This window comes from Gobio gobio (assembly GCF_949357685.1).
Source record: "Gobio gobio genome assembly, chromosome: 12".
NCBI lineage: Eukaryota > Metazoa > Chordata > Actinopteri > Cypriniformes > Gobionidae > Gobio > Gobio gobio.
This window is the reverse complement of record NC_137105.1, coordinates 45,867,040-45,886,097: the sequence shown is the minus strand read 5'-3', so window position 1 is coordinate 45,886,097 and position 19,058 is coordinate 45,867,040. Positions and strand designations below refer to the sequence as shown.

Sequence of the window (19,058 nt, the reverse complement as noted above, 5' to 3'; positions counted from 1 at the left end):
GTCAATTTTATTTTAGACATTTTAAAATATCACTCTCTCACTAAAAAAAAAGTCACATCAATAAGCGCAGCCTACCCCTCACAATCACACATGCGAATGTGTATGCTTCTCAAATGACGGGCACTACAATCTGCAGAATTCTCTACACGCAGATTCCGTGTGGGCCTGATATCGGTTATAAAATGACAATAATTATTGACTTATTTGTATCAGCTAGAGTTTTAATATTGGTCATTTGATGTAATATTGGGGTATCAGAGCTGGTATTGTATCAAAGCCAAAAATGTTAGTGTTGAGCCAACTCTAGTTCATTTCATACTAAGTATACTACAAAGCCATTAACATATGTACTGACACATCACTTACAGATTTAAAAAATAGTATTAAACTTTATTTGGAAGACTTCTTTATTGCACAGTGCACATTTCTTAATATTAAGCCTAAAATGTGTTTTAATATCACTGTTAGTAAGGATCTCAGTATAATTTTAGTCTTTAAATGAAAGATATTTAAAGTACCTCAAGTATACTTGCAATAGTTCCACTTTAGCACAATCAAATATACTTAAAGTCTGCTAAACTGGGACAACTCATTTTGTACTTAATGCACTTTAGTTATCCGGAAATACTGCTGAGGTCCAACTAAAGATATACTTAAGTATACCAATTTAGCATACCAACAGTACAATTGGAGGGTATTTGTTTTAAGTACATAAATGTCAATGTATTTGTAGTATGCTTATACCAAAATGTATTTGAAATGCATTTATTTAATATTTATTCATTCTAGACTGGATACATTTGAAGTTTTAATCATGGTGTGATGGAGATTATAACATTCTGTGCTAAATCACACCCCGTCTGTGATTCTAGTACACAGGCTGCCAGCCCATTGTTGGTTTAACCTTAGGTAATGCATCCGTATTATTAAACCTGTTGTTGATGGCAAACACACAGCACCGGCTGATGGAATTGCTTTGGGAACAAAACTGGGCGGAGGAAGGGAGTGTGCTTTTATTGGACAGATTAAATACGGTTTCTTCTTTAGTCTGAAGCAACTTTTGCAAGAACATTGATCCGATAAACCACTTAGTCTGCATTTAGTGTATTTTGGTCCTTTACCAATCATAACTCACTCAGCATTGTTACATGCATTCATAAGATTCGTTTGTGTGTGTTCAAACTAACCATGTACATCGAGACGTGCTGTACTAGAGATGATGCCAGCTTCATTCTTAGCTGAAACCGTGTACCAGCCCGCGTCTTCTTTCAGAGCCGGCTGGATGATCATACAGAGGTAACCAAAGTTGTCCTGGTGCATGCTGGGAAATGGAATTGAACATCAGAATGAGCAAGCAGCAACATTGTTCGCCTTCAATCAAAGGATTATAATGAGATGGTGAATTCATGCCAGGATTGTTTGTTCATGCTGCATGAGCTGATTCATTTGATTTGAATCCTAATGAGTAAACCGCATCCACAAACAATGTGACTGGAGACTTTACAGCTTGTGACTAACTGTTCTCGCCCCTCTGAGGTGGTGTAGACAGTAGCGTCTGTGGTGGGGTTACTGTGTGTATGTTTCTTTTACAAGGCCCTTTTCGTCTGTGTGTGTGTATACAATACATATACACACACGCAGCAACTTTAAACACCAGCCTGTGCACAGTGAGTAGTGTATCTATGAGGTCAATAGTATTCAAGAGGCCAGCTCATTACTTATTAAAATATAGAGAACTTTATAGATTATGACTAACTCCTGAAAGCGCTTATACTTTCTGGTCCGGTTTATGCAGCACAACACAAAAATGATGAATAAAATTACTTAAAATATGTTCTCATTTATATTCCATGGAGATTCTGCAGTTTGATTGGTGGAATGGCTGCAGGAGGGCTGTGATTGGCCGAGATCTCCTACCTTATCCTGTCTGTGTTGTGAGTGAAGGACTCGTTCTCTTTCTTCCAGAAGATCTGTGGGAATGGGACTCCAGACACACGGCACTCTAGACGCACAGGGTGACCCTCACCGACACTTGTGTTCTGCAGTTTCTCAATGAAACACGGGGCTTTATGCATCTCTTTAGCTAAAAAAGAAGGCAACAAGAAAAAAAACTAAGTATTCATATAACATTAGTGATGCACCGATCATGATTTTACATGGCTGATTCCGATACTGATTTTTTTCAAGAAAACTGGCCAATTCCGATACCGATTTCCGATTTTTTTTTTGTACACAATAAAAGAATGAAAGTATACATGAAGAAGATGTTTATTTGGTATTTAACAGGCTAAATTGGCTTTTGGCTAATGAAAACAAGTCAGCAATCTGAAATTAACGGGAAATTGAATTGGAAATGAAAAGGCTGAAAGGTGAAATTAAAGGCAACAACTGCATATTCTGCAATCCAAACAAAGATGTAACTTAAATTAGCATTTTTTTTCTGTGTAAAGAAAAAAAGTCTTTACCAGTGAAATTAAATAAAACCAAAGTATATAATTTGTGCAGGAAAGCGGCTCTTCATTCCACGTCTCTTCCCTCAGTTCTCCAGTTTCCATTTGTAACACACAAGTGACATGTTCGCGAATGATTGCAATATAGGCGTAGGTGTGCGCGGGCGCATTTCTGGAAAAATCGGCAGAAAAATACAAAGAAAACCGATTTTTGGCTGGTCAACCGGTGCATCCCTTTGTAACATATTCATGAAACCTATTTCATATTAAATATTTTTTTTAAATATAAAAATAGAATATTTATACATATTCAAATTATACGCATTATACATTATTGGCTGCATTATATACATTTTGTAGTTTGGGTCAGAAAGTTTTTAAAGATAAAATGTGTCATTTTCGCCGCTAGAGGTCGCTTATGCAAAACAAAGCCGTAGCTTTGTCATGCGAGTCGTTGTCTTCGCCTCTACAGCCGGTGGAAAAGAATCAGACGGGACTCAGGCAGAAATCATATTCATATCTAATGTATTACAGATTTATTAACGTTACTGTAGTATAAAGCAGGGTCGAGCAAAACGAGGCGCTGGAGCGATTGCTAATGAGAGACGAGTGTGACACACGGCTCAAGAGCAGCGGTGCTTTTATTCTGCCGCAGACGAGCGCTTATGCTTCTTCCGCTTGTGTATGTGGGGGAATGCAGCGCTGGTTTATCATATTACACACATTTGAGTGTGTTGAAAGTTAGGTTATAATGCTACTCTGTGCGTTCGCTCGGCGGCTGCTATGAGACACTTGTTGCACACTGCAGTGAGCTGGATGGATATTAGGCGGTAAACATGATACTCACAGTAAATCAAGAAAACCAGATTTAAACAATAAGACTAACTGTGTTGAGCTATATAACAATGATTCGTTTTCTGTCGATGAATGTGTCCAAACAGTTGCTCACCTGTCTAATAAAACACATCATATATTAAAGAGTCTTTGGTGTTTCCATGGTTTCTACAAAATAAAACCAGAATTCGAGGGTAACTTGGGTATGATGTCATTGATAGGCAACACACGGACATGGTCCATGTCCTGGTTATAAGTGTTTATTTCTCTGGATTTAAACATTCTTGGAAACATTTGGGATAATGGAAGTACAAACAAAACAAAACAAAGTCAACAAAATATGTAACATTGTTCTAGTGGTTTTTGGATATTTTAACCCAAAAATCTTACATATTGTGCCTTTAAAGGAATTAATACTTCTATTCAGCAAGGATACATTACACTGACCATCCACTAAAGATATGTAAAATGTTACAAAAGATTTATATTTCTATTAAATGCTATTCTTTTGAACTTTCTATTAATCAAAGAATCTTGGGGGAAAAAAATGTATTAATATTAAAATGTAAAAAAATAAAATAAAAAAAAAAGTGTGTTTGTTTGTTTGGTATGTATGGATGTATGTATAAATCAGAGACGGAAAATACAGCTTTGCCACCACAGGAAGAAATTGCTTTTTAAAATATATTAAAAGAGTTCTTTTAAATTGCAATAATATTTCACAACATTACTGTTTTTACTGTATATTTGATAAAAAAAAAAATACTTGATGAGCATAAGAGACTTTTTACAAAAACATTTGAAAAAAAATCGTACCTACCTCAAACTTTTGAACAGTAGTGTAACTTTCATAAATATTTTCTGTTCGCCCCAAATAACATATTATTGTCTCTATCATCTTGTTATTTTATTTATTTATATTATAATTGCATTTCAAATTACAATACATCTTAGTGAGAACTGAACCCTAAAATAAAGTGTTACCAAAGACACTATTAACTTGTTGATTATCATCATGCATATTACAAGGATATTGGCTGTTTATTAGTACTTATAAAGCACATATTAATGCCTTATTCTGCATGATCATATTCTACATCCTTAATCCTAAACTTAAACGCTACAAAAACTACCTTACTAACTATAAATAAGCAGTAAATTAGGAGTTTATTGAGGCAAAAGTCATAGTTAATAGTGAATATGTGTTCTCCATACTGAAGTGTTACCATGCGTTTTATTAGTCTAGTTGAACTCTATGGTTGTGTAGAAGACGTTGGTTGTGTACCTGCAACAATAAGCTCTAGGTTGAAGGAGTTCTGTCCAGCCCTGTTGCTGGCGATGCACGTGTAAACTCCTGCATCTCTGCTAGTGACAGGCTCGATGACCAATGAGTGAACTCCATTCTCCCTCACCAGCATCTTGTGGGAGGAGTCTGGACGGATGGTCTGGCCATTCAGCTGCCAGATGAGGTCAGGAGTTGGCAGACCACTTACCTATGAAAAAAACAAAAAAACACGTCAAATCAAATGTTTTCAGTATCATTTACGGTATTCTCTCCTGCATTATCTTTGCTATAAAAATACAGTGCAATTGAAGCACTTTCAAACAAAGTTATGTGTGTGTTTGTGCTTCCATCAATGCCTGTATGTCCCCATGCGCCTTGACTGTGGCATCTGTAGGTGTGTGGTTCTCATGGGAAATGGGTCTGTGCACAATGCCTGGGATCTGTTTTCAACAACTCTCACATTCCTGAGAAACACAACACCTGCCTCACCTGAAGGTGTGCCAGCATCAGACCACCAGCGAATGTGCCTGTGTGTTTATGTTTGCTTATGAGTGTGTGCGTGTGTTTGTGTTTAGAGGGGTGGACTGAGATGCTTGTTTATCCATCTGCATTTATTGTGATGTCCCTGAGAACGCTCATGAAATTGCAAACATGCTGCTCAAGTGCCGTTCCCCTGGGAGTGCATATTCCCTGCGTGATGCTTACAATGTCCATCATGCATCTCACTACAGCCAACTTCAGTGTGCTCATGACTTTTATTAAAAGAACAGGCTGTGTAAGTGAAAAAGCAGAAAACGCAAACTGGAAAAAAGGCACTTTGATTTTAGATCTCCTGAACTGCATCTAGGGACATTTGTGGCATGGAAAGTTTGGAAAGCCTCAAAGCCAGAGTAAAAAAAAAAAAAAAAAAGAGCTCTATAAATACCATTGACATTCAGGGCTCTGTGCATGAGTGAATTACTGATCAGGGTCTTTTTATAGCGTGTGAATCCCTCTATGGCACAGTGAGCCTTTATTCTGACATATGCAGTTCGCGGCCAGACGTGGGCAGCGGTACAGAAAGAGAATGTAATACTACAGCCAGATGACACCACGAGAGAAAGAAATGGACCAGATAAGAGGTAGCGGTTCTGTACGGTACTGGGGGCTAAAAGGCACTTTCCCACACAGCCAATTTAAAATTAAATGTTGTGTTCTTTTAACATGGTTACTGAAATGATGGACTTTGTCTTAAAGGGGTCATGAACTGGCTTGTCAAAAAAAAAAACTGTTGTCTGAGGTCAACTTATGACGTTCACGTGGTTTTTACATTCAAAAAAATCATTATGAATAAGTAATGGGCTATTTTCTACCCTGGTTTTGAGCCTCTCTCCTGGAACGCTCGGTTTTTATGGGCGTGTCGCATTGAAGACTTGGAAGTAAACGCCCCTATGATTGGATAACAGTTGTGCATATTATAATGAGCTTCTGCTCCCCCGTGTGTACACATGGGGAATTGTTTTGAAAATGTGTGGGAAAACGGCAACCGGAATTTTTTATTACTTGGCCCGCCTGATTGGTGGATATCACCGTGAACTGAATCACTAACACACACACACACACAAACACATGCTGATTTGTCTGCAGTGAAGCATGTTCAAAACTTCCGCGATTGTATTTATGGCCCACATGTTCTAGTCTGATCATGAATCGCAGGACAATGAACACTATTTCAATGGTCCACTTTAGACATTCTACTAACGATTAACTACTAACTAAGTAACTTTGCAATTACATGTCAACTAACTCTCAGAGTATTAGTAGACGGTCTGCTTAATATGTACTTTATTTTGATGTTACCCAACAGTCATTCTACTGACTATATGCAACTTTAGCCGTGTTTCCACCGCAGGAACTTTCCCCAGAAACTAGGGACTTTGGGTTGGTACTCGGTGTGTTTCGACTGCAGGGACCAGGGTCTAAATGAAGTTGCGGGTAAATATTTCCCCCTCCAAACGGCCCTGCTCGCGAGGTAGTACTTTTTCAAAGTTCGGGAACTTTCGGGGGTGGGACTTGGGCGCTGAATATGCTGATTAGTTGACTCCACGCAGCATTTTAATTTCAACCAGCATTTTTCAACCAGCAAGTCTTTTGTGAGCTTTGTTCTGCGTTCAGTAAATAAATCTAAATCTTGCTCTTTCTGTCCGATGGGGCGCGTTGTCTCAGCCATCTCACGGTCAATATGCGTAATAGCTGATAATAACATATGTTGTCTTATTTTAAAATCTAGCTTTACAAGCTTTCAGAATACGCTTTAGTATCAGGGCTCGTCTCTTTTACGCAGTTTTGTTCATTACCTCAGTTTTGTTTAGTAAACCAATACATAACCAGCAAAAGCAGCGCTGCTTGAATCTCCTCCATACTTGTTTTTGTTGCAGACCGTGTCGCAAAAAATTATTATTGTTCGTCGTTGACTAGGCAAATTAGTCCAGAGACGTTGGACTGTTCCTCCCAATCTTCACGGTACTTTAGACCGCAGTTGAAACGCAGACAGTAGCAGGTCTGGGGGGAAAAAAGTTCCTGGTACAAATTGTTCCGGGTAATTTCGGTGGAAACGGGGCTTTTGCAACATGTCAACTTATTCTACTCAAACTCTACCTGAACCCTAACAACTAACCCTAAAAGTCTACTAACAGTATACTAATACTCATAGTTAGTTGACAAGTTACTTCTAGTTCGCTTATTTCAAAACAAAGGCGTAGCTTGAAGACGCCTTGATTTTGCAGAGCTTTTATTCTGCCACAGACAAACACTTCAGCTTCTTCCACTCATGCGTATGTGGGGGAACGCAGCGCTGGTTTATCATATTAGATACATTTGAGTGTGTTGATAGTTATGTTATAATGATACTCTGTGCGTTCGCTCGGCAGCTAGTATGAGACACTTGTTCACACTGCAGTAAGCTAGATACATATTAGGCATGGTAAAACATGGCACTCGCGGTAAATCAAGAAAACGAGTTTTAAACAATAAGACTAATCATTGTATATAGCTCAACCGTGTCCTGGTTAAAATTGCTAATTCTCTGGATTTAAACAATCTTGGAAACATTTGGGATAATGTAAGTACACAAGTCAACAAAATGTATAACATTGTTCTAGTGGTTTTTGGATAGTCCAAAAATCTTACATATTGTGCCTTTAAATAAAAAAAAATAAAGACAGGTATGCGTGTGTGTGAGGGGGAGGGGTTGTCATGAGAACGGCTGCAAATGAAGAGAAACAAAGAAATATGGGACAGACAAAACAGCGGCAGAGACAGAGGGAGGGAAGGAAGGATAGAAAGCACAGTCTTCAGAGACTAAGCCAGTAAGCCAATGGAAACACATCTGAGAGAAAGAAGAAAACTCAATAATAGGAGAAAGAGAGAGGTTATTCATCATTTTAGAAGCGATGAAACATCAACTTGAAGTGTTTTTCTTTCCTTCAGAATGCAGAGGGAGAAAACTTTTCCCAGATAATCACCCACAGAATGTTTCCTCCATCCTCTAAAAATGCCCACGTTTATTTACTTGTGAAGTAACCATGTACAGTAATAAGCGTTATGGTCACTATGGTCATTGATGGTGTTAAAGTGAGTGAGGCAGTGTTTGTGCAGACACACACCTTGCAGTCCATGCGGCAGAGTTTACCCTCTTGCACAATAAGGTCACCGGGGGCCTGCAGGAAATGAGGGCGAAAGTGACGTTCCTGAATGTTTTCATTCTCATCGCCACTGTCTCTGGACCTTGAGCGTGGTCTGGGAGAAAGAGGGGAAAAAAAAACCCTCTCTTTTAAATAAACACCCTAATTACATAATCAAAATGTAAATATCAAGGTGAACAATTTATTTTAAACAAATGCATACTAAACAAACTACGTCAGATTAGGTAAAAGGGTGGCATATTAATGTTTTGTTACAACAATAAATGTAATAATTCAACAGAATGCCAAAATGACGATTGAAAATGAAGGGGATTTTAATATAGTAGGCAAGGTGAGAATGGCCAAAATTACCAATTTAAGAGGAAGGGGGAATTAAAAGTTTATTTAACATGCCTAATGGGCATTATATATAATAAACAAATATATATAAAAACAATTTAGCCTTTAGCGCATTTATTTAAAAAATGGAAGGAAAAGGAAAATGGAAAAGTAACAGAACACTAAAGTACACTATATTTGTGGAAAGGAAAAGAAAAACAGACAATTTTGTCCCATGGAGAGCAGCTCAGATTACTTTGTGTGAAGGGAATCATATCTACTTTCATGAATTAATGATATGTTAGCAGGCACACTGAATTGCCTTTAGAGACCATTAACTGTCAATCAAATACATAAAGGCCTGAATGGCCAGGTATATTATATCTAATCCAGAGGAAACCCCACCCTTTGACAAAGATTCACATCTTCTATTCAGCACAAAAGACTTAACTTGTCCTTGCATCATCGTCCAAAATACACAGGTGTCTTTTACATGAGGCACGCCCTCTATTAGTGCAAGTCCCATAAAGCAAACCTGATCCTGGATCTGCTATAATCCACTGGCTGTGTATGTTTAGAAACAGCATTACTTATATACCTGCGGATGTGTCCAGGCGTGGAGCGCTGACTTCTCCCCCTTTGGTTCACAGCCTGAACCATCATCCTTCCAGTACAGCTCACTCTCCCCTAAGAGAGAAAGATATAGAGAGAGAGGAGTAAAGAAACCCATAGTACCTGTTGATCTTTACTTAGGGTCAATAGCTAGAATGTTGAAAAGCTGGAATGTTTGTGTATGCATGCAAGTGTTCATGTTTTTCCTAATCCGGTGGGGACTTCAACCTGAATTCACACTGACTCCTGGGGATTCATGTCACCGTTGGGAACTAAATTGAGGTCCCCATGAGGAAACGAGCTTATAAATCATACAGAATTAGTTTTTTTGAGAACGTAAAAATGCAGAAAGTTTTGTGTGATGGGTAGGGTTAGTGTAAGGGGAGAGAATATACAGTTTGTACAGTATAAAAACCATTATGTCTGTGGAGAGTCCCCACAAAGATAGTGAACCAGACATGTGTGTGCGTGTGTGTGTGTGTGTGTGTGTGTGTGTGTGTGTGTGTGTGTGTGTGTGTGTGTGTGTGTGTGTGTGTGTGTGAGAGTGTGAGAGTGTGTGTGTGTACGTGAGAGAGCTATCAAATGAGATCAAACAGATAAAATGTATCATTTTCCATAGCAAATAACAAATTAAGTTCATTTTTACTGTAAGGAAAGAAAACTAGATATTGCAAAAAAATACTGCCTTTTGCAATTTGGGCGGATGACTAGTATCCAATTTTCTGAGAAATGCATGCTCTTGTGTTGCATGTGAATGACAAATCATCAGTTTGAATCAGTTCCAAATGATTGAAACAACAAAACAAGTGTATGCTAGAATTAACAGTGGCAAGTTAGCTTTGCACAATGAGCATCTTTTTAAAATGAAAGAAGATAAATCTTTTCAACAATGTTTACCTATGCTAATATAATCATGTCTTGCGTATTATATTAAGAGTGTATCTCACCACTGGGTTGCCTGCCATGATGGTGTAGTTCCCATCATCGTCTAGAGAGGCGGCAGCTGTGTGCAGGAAGCATGTGCCGTCCGGATCACGGCTGATACGGTAGTGTTCGCTGCGCTTCGAAATCTGCTTTCCGTCTTTAAACCAGTACACCTACAAACACACACAGATATAAACATGATTATGTAACACGCCAAAGCTTGTACTGTTGTCCCTTTCTTTTTCTCTTCACCATTGCTCTTGTTACCAAGTCCGCTGTCATCACACAGTCATTACAGTGGTTTCATGGTAGTCAGAAAGAGACACACAATGAACGCGAGACAGCCATATATGGCAGGAATCTCAGGAGTGAAGCAGAGCAGAGCTTCTGATGAAACCAGCCTAGCCACAGATGATAAAGGAGCGTTCCAGTCTCCTCTCCTACAAACCCTCAACACAACATACAGTACATGCCACTTTGCAAAGCACCATTAACTGAAAAATAAAAAACCTTCATACTGTGAACAACTAATGAATCTGCAGAACAATATACATAAGGCTATTGACTATAGTAAAAAAAAAAGTTTTTGAAAGAAGTCCCTTATGCTTACCATGGCTGCATTTAAACAGTAAAACAGCAGTATTGTGAAATGTCATTGCAATTTAAAATAACTGTTTTCTGTTTTAATATTTAAAAATGTAATTTATTTTTGTGAAAACAAAGCCGATTTTTCAGCATCATTACTCCAGTCTTCAGTCACATGATCCTTAAGAAATCATTCTAATAAGCTGATTTGCTGCTCAAGAAATATTTATTATTAAGCAACACTGTTTTCAACATTGATAATATTTTTGTGGAAACCGTGATTTTTTTTAAAGGATTTGTTGATGAATATAAAGTTAAAAAGCGTGGCATTTATTTGAAATTACCTTTTATTCTGCAATGGTATATCAGAAATTAAATAATAGGCAGCAGCTATTTACACTAAGAGACAATAGCAGCATTTTCTTGGCAATATACTATTTACACTAAGAGAAAATAGTGATACATTCTATTACACTATATAAAAGTAGCAGTTCTTTGCAATAAGTGCAAATAGCCTAATTGTTAGGTGCTATTTATATTTATAAATAGCGGCAGATACTTTTTGCTCCTCAGTATTTTTATACATTAACAGGATGCAATAATAACAGAGTGTAAATTATTGTTTAGTAAACTGAAAAACTTACATACAGCACCTTTAATAAAGCATAAAAATACCATAATATGCTTGATGGTATGTAGGAAACGTGCTAAATTAACCTGCTTATTTCTCTGAAAAGCAATGCTACAGCCAGTTATTCTACTTTGAAATGTGTGTTCCGTGTCGGAATCTCTGTTTTTGTTTTGGTCTGTGCGATACCGCATGCCGCCAGTTTACCCAATAGTATTTCGACACCACAGGTTTCCAGTTGGTAGAAAACACATCGTATCGCAGCAATGGAAGCCAGCAAACAAACTGGGTCAGCGATTGCAGATTGTACCCGACCTAAAAAGCTAATCTAAAATCTAAAATCTCTATGAACGAGAGCATATTAATATGTGGATAAAGTGCGAAACTCATCAACTTGCAGTGTGGCTTTCATTGTCAATTGCACTCGCTCCTGTTGTGTCCTCAAGCTGGCACGTGAGCGTTGAGTTTAAGGAGGAGGGCGCAGGGGAAACAATGCTCTCCAATATTTTGAATTAGGACTGCAGTACCCATTTCAACCATTCAATCAATTCTGCATACCGCACCTTTAAACTTATTAAATGGATGACGACTTATTGGGACAACATGCCCTCCCTGCACCTACCCCTACCCGATAAACACTTTATTATTAAACACTCAGTAGGCACTTTATTTCCACTTTTCAAATATTGAAAATGTTTTATCTAAAATAAATGCCTTTCCGATCTGATATGTGATGGGAAAAGGGAGAAGAGCGAGTTTAGCAAAAGGCGGATTCGATCACAAGCCATACTCCTTAAAGCCTACGCCACTGCAGATATTGAATGGCATGCATCTTTTTTAATTTTGTAAGGCTAAACCAGACATTGGTGGGCGGAGTTAGTGTAAACAGCCTTTGCCAACAAGACGGGCCATTTACACTTAGTATAAATAAACACTTAATAATATGCTAAAATATTAGAGATATCTTGATTTTAACCTACAATGTAATACACTTTAACACTTAACTAGCTGCTGAGAAAGTCACTTTGATAAGAATCATGAAATCTAAACACGCATGTGATGACCTCTCACCTTCGGCATTGGGTCTCCGATGACCTTACAGCTGAAGGTCACAGGCATGCCCTCGAAGACCTTGTAGTGCTTGAGCTTCTGATCGAAGAACGGCGCAACCTCTCCGGGCACGTCTTCATCATGCTGAACATCGTCGTCAGATTCCTCGACAGGCGAGCGCTCCAGACGGAACTCAATCTCGCTGATCAGCCGCTGCTCGAAACTGGACACTTTATACTCCTGTCACATACAAACACAAAGACTTTAATTTATGATCTTCTCCTTAACTCATTCAATCACTCATTTTACCCATTCAAGCACACATCCTCTCATCACTGTGCCCTATAATCTATTCAGTCTCATATCCAACTCTTATTTCACTCTTTCATCTGGTCTGTTTCTTGTCTTCTGTTTCTTTTTATTTCACTCTGCAGCCAGAAGGAACATCTGGAGAAAAGTGTGTGCTGATGACACATCACAACAGTAATTGCAGGTTTAAGACACAGCTGCAGAAACACACACACACACACCATCATAACTACATATGTAGACAACGAACGCACCCTCTCCATCTTGTTCTCTTGCACGTCCAGCCACATCCTCCAAAAAGCACACACACATGCACATTTCCTATGCAAACACACAGACAACCGCTATTTGCCCAAGGACGTGTGTTGAGCTCTAAGCACACTTTAAATTTATGGCTCAACATTAACAGCATATCCACTTCCTACAGTTCAGAGGAAGAGAAGCATGTGCATTTTAGTGTCTCCACTCGAGGGTAGGAAATGTGCGAAGCAGACGCATGCGGTCTTCAGTGCCTGATCGGTTAGCAATAACATGACATGATGATGTTAGGCACCCAGCACAGTTTTTCACATTTTCTATTTCCTTTTCAAGATCTTAATTCACAGATTATTAAAAATTGTTACACAGCTCACTAGAACATGCGATGATGTTAATTGACCAGTTCGGTGGCCAAAAGCTTTTGTATAATGATCGCTAAACTGCATAATCGGCCGCTGTAAAAAGCAAATTACTGTATGAATTATTTTATGATATTTAGAAATGTTAACACTATTTTGATTGTCCACTTTATACATTGTATTAAGTAACCTTGCAACTACATGCCAACTAGCAGTCATTAGAGTATTAGTAGACTGCTTAAAGGAACAATTAGGCTAAATTTTTAATTTTAAACTAGGCTCATTTTTTAACTCCTCTAGAGTTAAACAGTTGATTTTTTACGTTTTCAAATCCATTCAGCCGATCTCCGGGTCTGGCGGTAGCACTTTTAGCATAGCTTAGCATAGATCATTGAATCTGATTAGACCGTTAGCATCTCGCTCAAAAATGACCAAAGATTTTCAATATTTTTCCTATTTAAAACTTGACTCTTCTGAAGTTACACCGTGTACTAAGACCGACAGAAAATGAAATTGTGATTTTCTAGGCCGATATGGCTAGGAACTATACTCTCATTCCTGCTTAATAATCAAGGAACTTTGCTGCCTTTTGCTTGTCTGTTGCTTTAAATGCTCAAGCTTGTTTGAGCAGGATTCTGATTGGCTGCCAATGTTTTTATCGTTCATTAGCTGGATAAAATCGTTCTGAAAGTTATTCTAATGATTAAATTTTTCTGTACCGTTATCATTATTGCTGGGGTGTGAACTATGAACTGTGAACTGAGCCATTTTATTTAATATTGAGAACGATTTTTAGAACTAGATCTATATCTTTATAGTTATCGTCTTGGTGTGAAAAGGCCTTTAGTTGACATAGTTACAAAGTTATTTATAGAATGTCTAAAGTGGACTACTGAAATAAAGTGTTACCTTAGAAATTATTATTACTATTTACTAATTACAATGACTTATTTTGTTTCTTCCTAAAGAAAATAATTTCAACTCACATTCTATTTCATGTCTACTTAACTTTTTGGCAAGCATCCGTGTAATAAGGGAAAATGTATTATACATGTTTTTTGATAATTGGCTGACTCTACATGATCTCTTACATACACTACATTTTTGTATTCACATACATGTGAAATTCATGCTTTCATACAGCAAGGTCACATTTATTTCAAAAGTGACAGTAAAAGATGTATAATGCAATAAAAGTTTTCTATATAAAATAATTGCTCTTCTTTTAAACTTTCTATTCATCAAAGAATCCTAAAAAAACATGCATCACGGGTTCCACAAAAATATTAAGCAGCACAACTGTTTTCAACATTAATAATAAGAAATGTTTCTTGATCAGCAAATCAGCATATTAGAATGATTTCTGAAGGATCATGTGACACTGAAGCTTTGCATCACAGGAATAAATTAAATTTTAAAGGGTTAGTTCACCCAAAAATGAAAATTAGCCCATGATTTACTCACCCTCAAGCCATCCTAGGTGTATGTGACTTTCTTCTTTCAGACGAATAAAATCAGAGTTATATTAAAAATGTCCTGGCTCTTCCAAGCTTTATAATGGCAGTGAATTTTTGCTCCGTTTTTGAAGTCCATAAAAGTGCAAAAGTGTATCACACGGCTCCGGAGGGATAATAAGGGCCTTCTGAAGCGAAGCGATGCATTTGTGTAAGAAAAATATCCATATTTAAAACTTTATAAAGTAAATTATCTAGCTTCCACCAGATCGCCTTCCGTATTCACTGCCATTATAAAGCTTGGAAGAGCCAGGACTTTTTTTAATATAACTCAGATTTTATTCGTCTGAAAGAAGAATGTCATATACAACTAGAATGACTTGAGGGTGAGTAAATCATGGACTAATTTTATGTTTGGGTGAACTATCCCTTTAAAACCTATTCAAACAAAGCAAAAATATTGAATTTCTAATATTATTTCACAACATTTTAATGGATTTAATAGATTTCTAAGAAAACATACAGCTAAAAGTTACGTGGCTTTTCACAATTAAATTAAAGATTCATATAAAAATTGTGATAAACATTATATTTGTTTCCAACAAATGAAAGTCTTACGTTTAAAATATAGGCTTTATCAAAATGTACCTTCATCAGTAAACTGTTTACAACAGCTAAAATAAAATGAAGCCTGTGGATAAAATATTTCATTATAGAACAATATGCTGAGGTCATGCAACCTTACTTTCTTCCAAATATTGGACCCCCCAGGAGTTGTAATTCAAACACTGAATACACTGCTTATTTGATCAAAAAGATTGCAGTGTAAATCTCCATATTTGATGATTTTCCCAGAGACCGCAATAGTCATCACGGTCATATCGCAGTCAAAGACTTTACCGCAACGCTTACTCAGGACTCAGATATTCCATAAACGGAGACGCATACGAAAACATAGCGGATCGAGTAAACACACAATCACATACAGTAGTGACTGGCCAAAACATGGGGGTGGCCACACACAGAGGGGTGAGACAATTAAACAATCGGGGGTGGTCTCGTGAGGTGAAGCAAAGGGGAACACAGCGGTGGGACAGACTCAGAGATATAAGGAGGAGGACAGACAGGCCGCTGCGTGATGTTTATAATAGACAGGATGAGAATGAATAACCTTTTGAGGGACAGACTCTGAGTCAGCTGAGCTGCCTTCCTGTAGAGAGAGATCAGAAAACAGGCAGGGGGGTTGAGGATGACGTCACATCCTGCGCAAATACATACCTATTGCACAAAAGTGCATAGTCACACACATTACTTTCAATGTGTTTGTGTTGTGCTGCTAATCCTGTTTTTAATGAACGTACCTGCTCACACATCTCCGAAATGCCTCGCCGACACACTCTCCTTGCCAAAATGACATCACTTTACTACGTACCCAATGCATATGTACAAGCACATGCAGTAGCTTGTAGCGATTAGCTGAATTAAGACGCATTTACAAGCACACAGGCAAACCACAATGCTCTAAACGACATACAACCGCCAAGTGGTACACTGGAAAAAGTGTGCGTACGAATTTGTAATGAATGGATTTTGTTTATGACCCATGCTTAAAAAGCCAGACAATTCTGAACAACTGCTTTGTTTACTGTGGCACAGTGGGGACATTGTGTTTGTGTGTTCTGCTCATGAGTATATGTGAATCTGTGTGGGTGTGTGTATACCTGTGTAACTGGCTCCTCCTCCACCTGTTGCGTGTTAAACACTGTGGCGGCATTGTCAGCGCCCAGCAGCCTGCGAGCCATCTTCTCCTCATAGGTTAACCTCTGAAAGCAAGCCGGATTAATCGGTCAGAGCCATAGGTTAGTGTGTGAGAAAACACACTCTCACACAAGCAAAAGCATTATGATTATGTGGTCGCCTGTACTAGTGAATTCAAAGCTATTAGTCGTGTTGAACATGTGGTGGGTTTTGCTATGCGCTGATTTGAGGGCTTCTACAGCGAGTGAGTGAGTGACAATTTCAGTTGGAGGAACAGGTGGAAGGAAATTTCCAAAATTTATTAGGTATATTTTATAATGAAAGGTTACAGTGAACATATACAGTATATTGGAAAGAAAAAAAAAAGAAATTCCAATTAACTTATACACTCAGTTTACACTCACACATATAGCTAGATATTTAATGTTACATTTACATGAAACGTTATATAAGATTTAACATCAAACCATAGTTTATGTAGAATACGCTGAAGTGCAATTGAGATTTAAAGGGTTAGTTCACCCAAAAATGAAAATTCTGTCATTATTTACTTACCCTCATTTACTCATTATTTAGTCTTCAGAACACAAATTAAGATATGAGCTCTCTGATCCCTCCATAGACAGCAACATTTTTACCACTTTCAAGGCCCAGAAAGGTAGTAAAGACATCGCTAAAATAGTTCATGTGACTCAAGTGGTTCAACCTTAATGTTATGAAGCAACAAAAAAAAAAAAAATACAGTGCAGCGCTTCCGGGTTCTACCTCAGAACGGCAGCTATTATTGGTCAGCTCCTGCGTCAGCGTCGTGGTGCTCATGGGAACAGCATTGGCCAATAGTGAGCCAGCATTCTGGGGTAGCACCCGGAAGCGCTGCACTGTATTTACTATGTGAACAGCGTAGGACACTGACATAGAAAAGAAGAAATTGTTGAATTAAGTCGTCATTTTTGTTTTAAAACAAAGTATTCGCTTCGCGTCGCTTCATAACATTAAGGTTGAAGCACTGGAGTCACATGGACTATTTTAACAATGTCTTGACTAGCGTTCTGGGCCTTGAAAGTGTTATTTACATTGCTGTCTATGGAGGGGTCAGTGAGCTCAGATTTCATCAAAAATATCTTAATTTGTGTTCTGAAGATGAACGAAGGTCTTACGGGTTTGGAACGACATGAGGGTGAGGAATTAATGACAGAATTTTCATTTTTTGGTGAACTAACCCTCTATGAGCTATGGTGGAGTGCAAGATTTACAGTCAAATTAAATTACTTTTAATTTAGGGTCTATTCACTCATCTTAAGATTGTTGTCATATTTGGAGCTTAATAACATTTGTTCCAATAACATAAATTTTCTTATTGTTAACAAAAAAAAAAAAAACTGGCTGAAAATAAAGCTGAAATAGAATAAAAAAAACTATAAATGAAAAACAACTTATACTAAACTAGGTTGAATTAATTAAGTTGAAGTAGTAGAATTACTTAAATGGAAATAATTAAATGAAAGCTAAATAGAAAAAAAGCTAAAATTAAAATAACTGAAATTATATATATATATATATATATATAATACTGGTTCCAATTAAATTTCATCGTATGGAAGAGAACGGTGTTAAATTCAATTCCTTTTTTGTTTTTTTGTGCCCGACAGAACATGAGGGCGAGTTATTTATGACATTTTACATTTTTGTGGTGAATGAACCCTTTAAAAAAGAAAATTAATTACCAAATACACTCAAACATGACTGCTTGTGTTATTGGTTAGAATGATGGGGTACATAAACATTAGAATCAATATGGTAATGCAAGTAAGGCTAGTATGGTAGTGCTATTAATGATCTACTGTAATTCTTTAGTAATCCAAACACACGACCTTTGATACATATAGTACCTGCTGTCCGTTGCTGAGTCTTTCCTCTTTGAAACGTAGTTTTCTCTCCAGGTCTTGTATGACAGCGTCTTTGGAGCCCTGGATATCCGAATCAGAGATGAGGCGTGGTGTACGGGGTGTAGTCTTGCGTGGCAAAGCCCTGTTAAAACACAATCAGAATATATAAAACTTTAAAGCAAGGGATTACAAGAAACTGAGACTACAGTGTTATATTAACCTGTCCATAAATACTTTCCAGAATTAAAGCACGTACACAAAACAATCGGACAGAACGGCAGCTTTTATAATACACTGCATTGTAAAAAGTTGACAATGACGACAGGAATGTGGGAAATATTTTTGCATATGCACTGGGAAGCAAGAATAATTTCCGTTATCTGTTTGTAAGCATGCATTTTAAAATTCCACAGCGCTCTCTTATCTTTCCCCCCTCTGGCTCTGGAATGCCAGGAAGAGAGAGCGAGGAATGAACTAGTGGGAGATAACGGAGAAAATAGAGATGAAGAGGTTGAGGACAGGAGCAGCAGCTTTGAAGAAAAACTCTCTCACTCGCCCTGGAAGAGTGCTATAAACTCAAGTTTCATCAGACCATCTTCACTGAAGATCCTAATCATACATCATGGGTAACATTAAATCAAGCTCTGGAAACACTCTCAGAGATT

At 37.7% G+C, this 19,058-nt stretch overlaps 1 protein-coding gene across 5 annotated transcripts in view; it reads right to left on the bottom strand.

Annotated features, from left to right (window-relative positions):
* palld (palladin, cytoskeletal associated protein) overlaps positions 1 to 19,058 on the bottom strand; it is a 156,595-nt gene that overhangs the window by 3,452 nt on the left and 134,085 nt on the right. For all 5 annotated transcript variants that reach the window (XM_079830594.1, XM_079830595.1, XM_079830596.1 and 2 more), the window contains 10 exons: positions 18,397 to 18,535; positions 16,471 to 16,572; positions 15,921 to 15,959; positions 12,391 to 12,609; positions 10,130 to 10,279; positions 9,169 to 9,257; positions 8,214 to 8,346; positions 4,570 to 4,777; positions 1,918 to 2,083; positions 1,188 to 1,321 (listed from right to left, as the gene is read on the bottom strand). In XM_079830594.1, coding sequence (XP_079686720.1) covers positions 1,188 to 1,321; positions 1,918 to 2,083; positions 4,570 to 4,777; positions 8,214 to 8,346; positions 9,169 to 9,257; positions 10,130 to 10,279; positions 12,391 to 12,609; positions 15,921 to 15,959; positions 16,471 to 16,572; positions 18,397 to 18,535 — 1,379 coding nt within the window. The remainder of the gene's footprint in view (positions 1 to 1,187; positions 1,322 to 1,917; positions 2,084 to 4,569; positions 4,778 to 8,213; positions 8,347 to 9,168; positions 9,258 to 10,129; positions 10,280 to 12,390; positions 12,610 to 15,920; positions 15,960 to 16,470; positions 16,573 to 18,396; positions 18,536 to 19,058) is intronic.